Source organism: Equus caballus, chromosome 12, assembly GCF_041296265.1.
Source record: "Equus caballus isolate H_3958 breed thoroughbred chromosome 12, TB-T2T, whole genome shotgun sequence".
NCBI lineage: Eukaryota > Metazoa > Chordata > Mammalia > Perissodactyla > Equidae > Equus > Equus caballus.
In genome coordinates, this window is record NC_091695.1 from 35,368,706 (window position 1) to 35,381,807 (window position 13,102).

At 34.9% G+C, this 13,102-nt stretch overlaps 1 protein-coding gene across 1 annotated transcript; it reads right to left on the reverse strand.

Annotated features, from left to right (window-relative positions):
- Nucleotides 1-10,228: 10,228 nt before the first annotated feature.
- On the reverse strand, nt 10,229-11,167 carry LOC138916900 (olfactory receptor 5AN1-like). Its single transcript, XM_070230504.1, has one exon. It carries the CDS (start codon nt 11,165-11,167, stop codon nt 10,229-10,231), a length of 939 nt encoding a protein of 312 aa, XP_070086605.1.
- Between the last annotated feature and the right edge of the window lie 1,935 nt (nt 11,168-13,102).

The following is a 13,102-nucleotide window of genomic DNA, read 5'->3' on the forward strand; positions in this document are numbered from 1 at the left end:
TGATGACTCTAAGCCCATACTTCTTGGTTCAATTCTCCAGAGAATAAACCTTCAGTCTTCTGTTAGAGCAAGGGAAGGATTAGGAGGGAGGGACAGGAGTTTCTTGGATGCAAAAGCGGGGGAAGGCCTTGTCTAGTAGTCTAATTGTTCTTAGCAGATTTTTTTCAACCAAATATCCAGTTTTAAGCCCCACTCACTGTGCAGGTCCATAATGCCTTCAATTACGGATCCTTATTGAGGTCTTACAAGGGGAAACAACTTGCTGCTTGTTGTTTTTTGCTCTCCACTCTACCCAGGACCCATGGCTTCTTGATTTCTAGAATCTGAGTTGGTTATTCTTCATAAATCTGCCTCGCAGTTTCCAACCTTTGTTGTCACATTTCCTGTTATCCATATCTTCATGACTTTATAGGTTTTTTCTAAAAAACTTTTATTATCATTTTAGGTGGCCTCCAAGAATGAGCAAGACAAACATTTGGATTCAGCCCACAAGGTTTAACCAAATATCACAACCACATTTTCAAATTTCTTAAACCATTTAATATTTCCACCAGAAATAAGTTACAACATATTATTGCTCATTGTATTGTCCCCGGCATTCATATACTGTAATATTTAAATTATTTCAACATTTATTTTTTACTGATATTTCATTAGGTAGAAAAATTGATTTAACTTCCCTTTATTACCTTTGATATGAAACTTTTTGTATTTATGTTTACATATTTTTAATCATATTTATTTTCATCCTAATTTCTATTTATCTTATCTACTCATAAAAATGTAATTAGCTTATGCTATTATCTTACTACTGTCTATAACCTACTGATTATTCACTATCATATTTTCTAATGTTCCTGAGGCCTTATATCTGAGTAATAAATATATATACATATAAAAGTGTATGTTATTTAATATATGATAAAAGCACATTTTGCTGTCATTCAGAAACTATAATTAGGCCATAGTTTTAAAACTTAACTTGCAGTATGTCAGGGTTGACTGAAAAACTGAGAAATTCTGTATCCCATGAATAAAGTCAAAAATAAATAATTTTGCTTATATATTTTAATAGATCTGAAAAACAGTTTTGTTGAATCACAATTTTGATTAATTTTACTATAAAAGGTCAGTTATTTTTATTTTTTATTTTTTTTTGAGGAAGATAGCCCTGAGCTAACTGCTGCCAATCCTCCTCTTTTTGCTGAGGAAGACTGGCCCTGATCTAACATCCATGCCCCTCTTCCTCTACTTCATATGTGGGATGCCTACCACAGTAGGGCAAGCCATGTGGTGCCACGTCAGCACCCAGGATCTGAACCAGCGAACCCCAGGGCACCAAAGTGGAATGTGGGCACTTAACTGCTGTGCCACCGGGATGACCTCATAGGTCAGTTATTTTTAAAACAAAAAAGTAAAGCATATTGTCACAGTATAATATAGTCTAATATTTAAATAATCATGATCTCCATGTTTCTCTCAGAAGAAGTCTACTGAGAACTTATCTGTAATGTGAATTATTCATTTTATTTTTGTTAAACACTTTCAGAAACTTTGTTGAAGGTTGGTTCTTGAATTATTGTACCGTACTTACTGACTTAGTAAGAACCAAAATGTTAAGATTTGTGCTAAGACACAAGGTTAATTCATTTGACAAATATTGATTAGGGGCATACAATCTACCAGGAATTATTCAGATACTGGAATATTGAGGGTTCTGGTAAGTGTAAGTGATAGAAGCCAAGATAACTAAGAGTGTGCTGTGAACTAATCTTCCCCTCTTTCTTAAGAACCCAAAACAGACAGGTAGATAATGTCACAGAAAGTTTTATTGAAGCAAGTCTCCTCCATATCCTACTCTGAACTCATAACAACTCCTAGAAGAGGCAGGCTACCCTTTGAGGGTGGAGAAAAGATATCGTCAAACACAACTTTAAAGAAACATGCTCAGGACATTCAAATGGTCAACAGGTGCATGAAAAGATGTTTGTCATCACTAATCATCAGGGAAATGCAAATCAAAACCACAATGAGATATCACCACACCTGTTAGAATGGCTATCATCAAGAAGAGAAGAGATAACAACTGTTGGTGAAGATATGGAGAAAAGGGAACCCTTGTACACTGTTGATAGGAATGTCAATTGGTTCATTCACTAAGGAAAACAATAAAGAGGTTCCTCAAAAAATTAAGAAATAGAACTAAAAGATTATCCATCAATCCTACTTCTGAATATATACCCAAAGGAGAGGAAAATAGGATATCATAAATATATTTGCACTCCCATGTTTATTGCACCATTATTTGCAATAGCTGAAATATGGAATCACTGTAAGCGCCCATCAATGGATGAATGGATAAAGAAGAAGTGATACACACACACACACACACACACATACAATGCATTATTATTCTGCTATGAAAAAGAAGGAAATCCTTCCATTTGAGACAACATTGAAAGACTGAGTACATTATACTAAGAGAGAGAACACACACAGAGAAAGATAAACCCTATATGATATCACTTATATGTGGAATCTAAAAAAGCTAAACTTGTAAAAACAAAGAGGAAAATAGTGGATACCAGGGCCTTGGTTGTGGGGGAATATGAGAAAAGTTGTTTAAGGGTACAAATTTGCAACTAGTAGTAAATACGTCCTAGAGATCTAATGAAAAGTACAGTGACTATAGACAACAATATTGCCTTATAATATTCAAACTTAAGAGATTAGATCTTAATTATTCCAAACACATATTAGACATGATAATTATGTGACGTGATAGAGGTGCTAATTATCACTACAAATGCAATAATATCACAATATATAAACATATCAAATCAACATGTTGTAGAATTTAATTTAACACTTGTATATCAAATATATTTTGATTGAAATTTTGTTTTTATTTTGAAAACAGACACAAGCTGAATATCAAAAAACAAAAGGATAAGAAATTAATGGTGAGTTGCCCCCAATTGTAATTGTAAAATAAAAGTAAATGAAATGCAATGACATCATCATCATGGCAGAGTAAGCTATTCTCTTTGTCTTTCCTTTCTAAGTTACAAACCATTGGAATACCATTGACCAACAGAAGATCCCCTACACAGCATCGCAGGAAAAATAACAGATCCATACCTATATACAACTGAAGGCAGGTGGCCTGGACCCACAGGAGGCAATGGAACCAGAGTAGCAACACCCTCCTCCTCCCTTGGTATCAGTAATCCAGGGAACAGACCCCAGGATGGAAAGTGTAGGATCTCAAATACAATAAGAAGCAGATCAAAACCAAAGTAATCAAAGCTATACCCAATTAAGAATGGTAGTACTATCACAAGTGCCCCAGCAGAGACTTAACTCACCAAATACCGTGAATAACTACAGTAACATGGTACAAGAGAATGAGAAGGAAAACTCTCCAGAAACCAAACTTGAAGTCACAGAAGAATATAATCTAACTGAAAGAGAATTCACAATAGCTCTTCCACAGTAAATCAATGAGTTACAAGAAAACTCAGAAATATCGTTCAATGAGCTCAGGATTAAAAAAATAAACAAAAAACAAACAAATGTTGGAGATGAAGAACACAATTATGAGATTAAAAATAAGTAAGAAAGCATTAAAGATAGAGCAGAACATATGGAGGGGAGAATTAGTGACCTCAAAGATAGAAACTTAGAATTGATTCAGGTGGAGGAAGAGAGAGAATGAAGATTTTAAAAAGTGAAGAAATTCTTCAAGAAATATCTGACTCAATTAGGAAAAGTAACATAAGGATAATAGATATCCCAGGAGGAGAAGAGAGGGGAAAAGGAGAAGAGAGCTTATTCAAAAGAACAGTAGCTGAGATCTTCACAAACCTGAGGAAGTAACTGGACTTACAATTACTTGAAACCAATAGAACTCCTAATTACATCAAGGCAAAAAGATCTTACCCAAGGCATATAATACCAAAGCTTTCAAAATTCAATGACAAAGAAAAAATATTAAGGGCCACAAGACAGAAGAAAATAACCTACAAAGGAATATTTATCAGGCTTTCAGCAAATTTACAAGTAGAAATCCTACAGGCTAGGAAAGAGTGGAATGATATATTCAAAATACTGAAAGACAAAAACTATCTGCCAAGAATACTCTGTCCAGCAAAATTATCCTTCAGATATGATAGGAAAATAAAAATTTCCCAAACAAGATCTGAGGGAGTTCATCATCACTAGGCCTATTGTAGAAGACATGATGAAAGGGACCCTCCTACCTGAAACGAAAAGGAAAAATTATACAAAGCTTTGTGCAAAGAGATAAATAGAGAGAAAGAATCAAAATATTGCAGTTCTATATCAGAATAGGTTTGTATAAACAATTATAACACAAAAAATAAAGGGAAAGAAAGCATCGAAAAACAACTATCGATACTTCAATTTGGTCACAAACTCACAACACAGAAAAGAATAACTCATGACAAAAAAAAAAACATAGGAAGGTAAGAGGAAAAGGGCTGAACCTGCATAGGCTAATAGAGATAAGAGGCTATCAGAAAAAGTACTATCTCAATTATGAGATCTTTTATACAAATCTCATGGTAACCACAAAACAAAAAATCAGAGTCACAATTCAGAAATAAAGAGGAAACTGAGAAAAACATCACAGAAAAGCACCAAACTGAAACGGCAGAGAGAAATACAAGTAAAAAGAAACAACTTAAACATAAAACAACCAGAAAACAAAAACAAAAGATAAAATGACAGCAGTAAGCCCTCATAAGGCAATAACCCCTCTAAATGAAAATGAATTGATTCACCAATCAAAAAATGCAGAGTGGCTGGATGGATTACAAAAGAAGACCCAACAATATGGTGTCTCCAGGAAACACATCTCAGCTCTAAAGACAAACATAGACTCAGTGTGAAGGGATGGAAGATGATACGCCAAACAAATGGCAAGCAAAATAAAGTGGACAGAGTCATTCTTATATCAGACAAAACAAACATCAAGACAAAAAATATAACAAAAGACAAAGATTGGGATAATATAATGATAAAAGGGACATTCCACCAAGAATACATAACCCTTTTTAACATAAATGCACTTAACGAAGGAGCACCAAAGTACATAAAGCAACTGTTAACAGTCTGAAAGGGAGAACTTGACAGCAACACAGGAATGGTAGAGGATCTTAACACTCCACTTATTTCATTGGATAGGTCATCCAGACAGAAAGTCAACAAGGAAACAATGGCCTCAAATGAAACTCTAGGTCGTATGGACTTAATAGATTTATATAGAACATCCCATTCAAAAACAGCAGAATACACATTTTTCTCAAGTGCATATGGAATATTCTCAAAGATAGACCATATGTTGGAAAACAAAGCAAGCCTCAGTGACTTTAAGAAGAATTAAATTGTATCAAAAGCCTTTTCTGACCACAATGCTATGAAATTAGAAATAAACTACAAAAAAGGCCAGAAGTCACAAATATGTGGAAACAAGCAACATGCTACTGAATAACTGTTGAATCAATGAAGAAATCAAAAAATACCTCAGGAGAAATGACAGTAAAACACAGTGTACCAAACCTTATGGGATGCTGTGAAAGCAATACTAAGAGGAAAGTTTACATAACTACAAGCTTATTTCAAGAAACATGAAAAATATAAAATAAATAATTTCAAACTATACCTAAAAGAACTAGGAAAAGAACAAATGAAGCCCAAAGTCAGTAGAAGGAAGGAAATAATAAAAATCAGAGCAGAAATAAATGAAATAGAGACTAAAAAATCAATAGAAAGGATCAATGAAACTAAGATCTGGTTCTTTGAAAAGTTAAACAGAATTAATAAACCCTTATCCAGACTCAGTAAGGAAAATAGACAGAAGGCTCAAATAAATAAAATCAGAAATAAAAGTGGAGAAATTCCAATGGACACCACAGAAATACAGATTATAAGAGAATACTATGAAAAGCTGTATGCCCACAAAACAGGGTAATCTAGAAGAAAGGAATACATTCTTAGAAACATGTAGCCTCCTAAAACTGAATAAAGAAGAAATAGAGAATCTGAATAGAGCAATCACAAATAAAGAGATTGAAACAGTAATAAAAAATCTCCCAAGGAACAAAAGTCCAAGACAGGGAAGTTCTACTGGTGAATTCTACCAAACACTGAAACAAGATTTAATACCTATCCTCAAACTCTTCCAAAAGCTTGAAGAAGACAGGATGTATCCTAGCTCATTTTATGAGGCCAAAATTATTCTGATTCCAAAATCAGACAAGGAAAACAAAAAAGGGAACATTACAGGCCAATATTGCTGATGAACATAGATGCAAATCTCCTGAACAAATGTTAACAAATCAAATACAACGATACATTGGAAGGATCATACACCACTGTCAAGTGAGATTTATTCCAGGGACACAGGGATGGGTCAACATCTGAAAATCAATTAATGTGATACACCATATAAACAAAGAAGAACAAGAATCACATGATCATCTCAGTAGATGCAGAGATAGCATTTGACAAGATTCAAAATACATTTATAATAAAAAAAACTATGAATAAAATGGGTATAGAAGGAAAATAACTCAACATACTAAAGGCCATATATGACATACCCATAGCTATCACCATAGTTAATGGTGAAAAACTCAAAGCTATTTCTCAGAGGACAGTAACAGGAAAAGGATGCGCACTCTTGCCACTCATTCAACATATTAATGGAAGTTTTGGCCAGAGCAATTAGGTAAGAAAAAATAATAAAAAACATGCAAATTGGAGAGCAAGGTGCAAAACTGTCATTATTTGCTGATGACATAAATCAATATATAGAAAATCCTAGCAAATCCACCAAGAATCTGTAAAAAACAATCAACAAATACAATAAAGTTGCAGGGCAAAACATCAACATAGAAAAATCAGTCACATTTCAATATGCTAACAGTGAACTGTCAGAAAGAAAAATCAAGACTACAATAGCAATAAAATATCTAGGAATAAATTTAACCCAGGAAGTAAAAGACCAATACGCTGAAAACTATAAGACATTATTGAAAGAAATCAAAGAAGATATAAAGAAATGGAAAGATATTCCATGTACTTTGAGTGGAAGAGTAAACATAGTAAAAATATCCATATTACCTAAAGCAATCTACAAATTCATCACAATTCCAATCAGAAACCCAATGACACTCCTCATGGGAATAGAGTAAATAATCCTAAAATCTATATTGAACAAGAAAGGACCCTAAATAGCCAATGCAATCCTAAGAAAAAAGAACAAAGTCAGAGGTATCACACTCACTGAATTCAAAATGTATTGCAAAGCTAGTAATCAAAAGAGAATGGTTTTGGCACAAAAACAGATACACAGATCAATGGAAGAGAATTGAGGGCCCAGAAATAAAACCACACAACTATGGACAGCTAATCTTCAACAAAGGAGTAAAGAATGCGCAATGGAGAACATAAAGTCTCTTCAATGAATTGCATTGGAAAAGCTGGACAACAAAATGCAAAGGAATGTAAGCAGGCCATCATATTACACCATATCCAAACATTAACTCAAAATGGATTAAAGGCTTCAATACAAGACCTAAAACCATAAAAGTCCTAGAGGAAAATATAGGCAGTAAGCTCTTTGAAATCGGTATTAGCAGTGCCTTTTTGAATACCATGTCTACTCGGGCAAAGGAGACAAAAGCAAGAATAAACAAATGGGACTGATCAGACTGAAAAACTGCATTGCAAAGAAATTACCAACAAAAGGAAAATATAACTCACCAACTGGGAGAAAATATTTGCAAATCATGTATGAGACAAGGGGGTAATCTGCAAAATATGCAAAAGAACACATACAACTCACCAACTTGGATACAATATTTGCAAATCATGTATGAGACAAGAGGGTAATATGCAAAATATATAAAAGAATGCATACAACTCAACAACAAAAATACAAACAAGCTAATCAAATAATGTGCAGAGGATATGAACGGACATTTTTTTCAAAGAGGATATATGGATGACCAACAGGTATATGAAATGATGTTCAATATCACTAATCATAAGGGAAATGCAAATCAAAACTACAGTAAGATATCACCTTACTCCTGTCACACTATCTATAATTACCAAGACAAAAATAACAAATGTTGGAGAGGATGTGGAGAAAAGGGAACCTCATACATTGCGAGTGGAAATGCAAACTGGTACAGCCATTATGGAAAACAGTATAGAGACTTCTCAAATAATTAAAAATAGAAATACCATATGATCCAACTAGTCCAATCCCGGGTATGTATCCAAAGAACATAAGAACACTAATTCAAAAAGATATATGCACCCATATGTTCATTGCAGCATTATACACAAAAGCCAAGACAGAAGCAACCTAAGTGCCCATCAGTGGATGAATGGATAAAGAAGATGCAGCATATATACACAATGGAACACTACTCAGCTATTAAAGAAGATGAAATTTTACCATTTGCGACAAGATGGATGGACCTTGACTATATTATGTAAGCAAAAAGTCAGACAGAGAAAGTCAAATATCGTAAGATTTCACTCATAAGTGGAAGATACAAGCAGTAACAACAATAAACAAACACAGGGAAATACAGATTAGATCAGCTGTTACCAAAGGGGATGGGTTGTGGGGCAAGGGGTGAAAAGAGTAAAAGGGCACATGAGTACAATGACAAATGGTAACTATTCTTTGGGGGGTGAACATGATGTAGTCTACATATAATTTGAAATGTAATGATGTATACCTGAAATTGATATAATGTTCTAAATCAGCATTACCTCAAAAAAAAAAAATAATAACAAGCCAAAAATAAGAATTCAATGAAACTCTAAGAATAATATGTAAATGTAATGACATGTTTTGTACCAGTTTGTTCAAGTCAGAGCAATCTCGAAAGTCAACATTCAGTGTTGCTACACATCTTTTTTTTAACCTGACCACAACTTTCTCTCCTACTTCACACAGCAAAAACTGTTCAGAGTTGAGAACCTTGCTTGTACCACCATCTATCTCCTTTCCTGGCCCTTGAAGTCTGCTGGAAATATCAGCATTAGAGTAACACAAACCATTCTACTTCATCTATAATATCACCCCAAAAAACCATAAATCTCTAAGACATAAAATGTTGAACAAAATGATAGGAAAGAAAGTATATCAATTTTCCATATTTGCTCTTTGTCTTTGCAATACTGAATATTCAGTAATTCTGTTATTATGATGAGCTGTCACATGTATTCTCACACCAAATAGTTTCAGATGTTTGAGATATGAAAAATGATTTGGTAGTGTGATCCCATTGGCTATGTGAACCAAGGGTAAATTTTCCAGATTGGATGGGGGAGAAAAAGGGAGAGTTGAGTCCCACAATATCAGAAATTGCTATTGGCTGTGACATGGATTTTGAATATCATCTCCCATCAGAAATCCCCACTGGACACTATGTGCAAAAAATTAACTCATCAGATTCATAAATAAACGGCATTGAAGGGACAAGATACTTCCTTCCATTCCTTTTATGATTCAAATCACCTCCTCCTTCCTTAGACTATAGGTGGTATAGACTAGGATGTAATCAAAAATTTATTAGATGATTAGCATTGAAAGAGGCCTTAGACAAACACTAGCTAGGTAAGATTGGTCTTTGCAGTAGGCACAACCAGACCAATTGCACAGGATTGTTTCTGTCCAAAGTCACATCCTTTCTCTTTGTTCCTTCCTATTCTGTTCAGAAACACAAAACAAACATTGGTCACTTCTGTGTCTTAGTCATGCTGCTGCATCAAAATATTTGAGTGACAAAGTTTCTATATCCAAGAGGACCTCTGTCTGTTACCTTTCCTTTCATGTCAGAGTCCTGCAATTGGGCAGGGTTCAATCTCAGAAACTAAAGGAAGCAACAAGTTTTTAAACCTGATGTTTCATAAATGATGGAAAGATTGATATATAAATAAATGATCAATCTACTCCTCATGTAAGCTGATGTTCATGAACCACTAGGACTTAAAGATATTGTGTTTGCATGGCATTGAGTCACCTATTGGTCCATTTTGGCATATTATTTGTGTCAAATTAAGTCTTCTTTTTCCAAAGGCAGTATGAATTTTGTTATAGTGCATTCTTGTGCATGTTATTGTGGGTTAAGGTGATTCTGATAGGATAAATATGTCAAAAATCTCATAATCTGTGACCTCAGCAATACTTTCCCTTCTTTTGCAACCTCTTCAAGGCGTCTTTGATTTCTTTGTTCCTCAGACTATAAATCAAGGGATTCAACATGGGAATCACCACAGTGTAGAAGACTGATGCAAATCTGTCAAAGCTGGAGGAACCGCCAGAGCTGGAACTCAAGTAGACAAAGATACTTGAGGAATAGAAGAGGGTCACTGCTGTCAGGTGAGAAGCACAGGTGCTGAAAGCCTTGGACCTGCCTTTAGCTGAAGTGATCTTCATAATGGAGATGACAATACAGCCATAAGATATCATGATAATTGAGACATTTATTATCCCAAAGATCACTATTAATACCGCAGTCATGAGTTGTACAAAGAAAGTGTCAGTGCAGGACAGGACTAACAGTTGGGGCATGTCACAGAAGAAGTGGTTGATGATATTAGGCCCACAGAATTGGAGCTGAAGCATGGCACACAATTGGGATATAGAACCAGAGAATCCTGCCATATAGGACCCAAGCACCATTTGAACACACAGAGTGGGTGACATGATGGATGAATAGAGAAGTGGGTTACAAATGGCAGCATATCGATCATAAGCCATGGCTGTCATGAGACAAGACTCACTCAGTCCCATGGTTGAAAAGATGAAGTATTGAACAGCACAACCCACAAGGGTGATGGTTTGCTGCTCCTGGAAAAAGTTGGAGAGCATCTTGGGGACTGTGGAGGTCACGTAGCAGATATCAATGAAGGACAGATTATGGAGGAAGAAGTACATGGGTGTGTGGAGATGGAAATCCATCCTTATTAAGATGATGAGACACAGGTTCCAAATCAGAGTCATAATGTACACCAACAGGAATACAACGAAGAGCACTGCTCTGATTCCGGGGAAATCTGAGAATCCCAAGAGGAGGAAATGGGTGATAGCTGTAATATTTCCTCCTTGAGTCATTGGCTTGGTGCTCCTAAAATGAGAAAAGAGTCAAAAGAATGCATTACTGACTCACGTGAAATGACGACATTATAATTCTCACATCTGCCATTTTCTTCCCTTCACTGAGCACTGAAAAATGGAAAACGCTTTACCGTCCTAGAAGAAAGACTACAGTTTCCATCTAAGTGCCAAATAGGACCTTCTCAGTGTTTCAGGTTCCCAATTACCTGATGAGGTCTCAGAAAAATTAAAAGACATATTTTAAAAATATTAAATATTTATTAAATTAAATATTTAATATAGGACCCCAGAACCATCTGAACACACAGAGTGGGTGACATGATGGATGAATAGAGAAGTGGGTTACAAATGGCAGCATATCAATCATAAACCATGGCTGTCATGAGACAAGACTCACTCAGTCCCACGTTTGGAAGGGTGAAGTACTGAACAGCACAACCCACAAGGGTGATAGTTTGCTACTCCTGGAAGAAGTTGGAGAGTATCTTGGGGGCTGTGGAGGTCACGTAGCAGATATCAATGAACGACACATTATGGAGGAAGAAGTACATGGGTATGTGGAGATGAAATATTAAATATTTTTAAAATTTTCTAAAAAGCAATAGAAACTCTATAATTATATGAGAGAGATCATTGTAAAACTGTAAGATTTTATAGGAATTTTGAAAATTCAATACATAACTGCTGCTTAATAATAGTGAGGTAAAACTGGCATCATTCCAGAATAAACTTGAAATAGCTCTTCTCTCCAAGATCTCATCCAGGTAGATTTTTAAAATTTTCTTCTTTTACACATAAGAAAAATTACCCTGTTTATAATAACTTCTCAAACTTTTTACAAATATATTTAATACAACACCTTCAACATGGCCTGGAAAATTATATCATAATTTATAATCCTGATATTTTCTTGGGGGATAGCATGTATGCCCAATAAAGTTATGAAGTAAGTCTTCTTAGGGAAGTCTTCATATGAACTATTCCTAAGGGAGGCTGGTACAAATATTAGCCCCAACTACTGTATCAATTGTAGGATATTTTGCATCTTAGGAAACAGCATAGTACTGTGGTTAAGGGTTCAGACTTTAGAGTTTTTATTCTGAATGACGTCATCAAGATGGCAAAATAGGTCATTCACTTGGTCACTCTTGCCAGAAAAAACTAGCAACTACTCGTAACAACACATCATTTTGAAAATCCTAGAACACGGGGATGAGGCTGAAATATCCCCATGGGCCACAGAGAATGAGAAGAATCCTGTTAGAAAGTTAGAGGAACAGCTACACTCTGACTCCATGGTCCCTCCCCCTGCCAGCACTGATACCAAAGCCAGATAAGGACATTAGAAGAAAAGAAAACTGCAGGTCAATGTCCCTGACCTGTTGAATACAGATTCTAAATTTTCAAAAAAAAAAATCCTAACAAACAGAATTCAGCAGCATACTAAAAGGATCATACTCCACTATCAAGTAGGATTCATTCTGAGGATGCACAGATGGTTTAGTATACAAAAATTAACAAAAGTGATAGTCACGTTAATAAAATGAAATATAAAAATCATATAATTCTCCATAGATGCGCAAAAAGCATTTGACAAAATTCAACATACATTCCTGATAAAAATTCTCAATAAATTAGGTATAAAAGGAACTAAATTGAACTTAATAAAGGCCATATTTAACAAAGTGACATCTAACATCATACTCAATGGTAAATGGTTGTAAGATTTTTTTTCTAATACCAGGAAGAAGACAAAGATGGCCATTCTCTTCATTCCTAAAACACGACAATAAGTCCTAGCCAACACAATAAAGTCAAAATAATAATAATATTAAAACCTCATAAATGGAAATAAAAGATTGAAATTGTGTCTATTTGCAGATGACATGATTTTACGTATAGAAAATCCTAAAATCTTCACTAAAAACTGTT

Excerpts from the sequence above, each read along its gene's own strand:
- LOC138916900 (XM_070230504.1), bottom strand. The coding sequence starts at position 11,167 with ATGACTCAAGGAGGAAATATTACAGCTATCACCCATTTCCTCCTCTTG.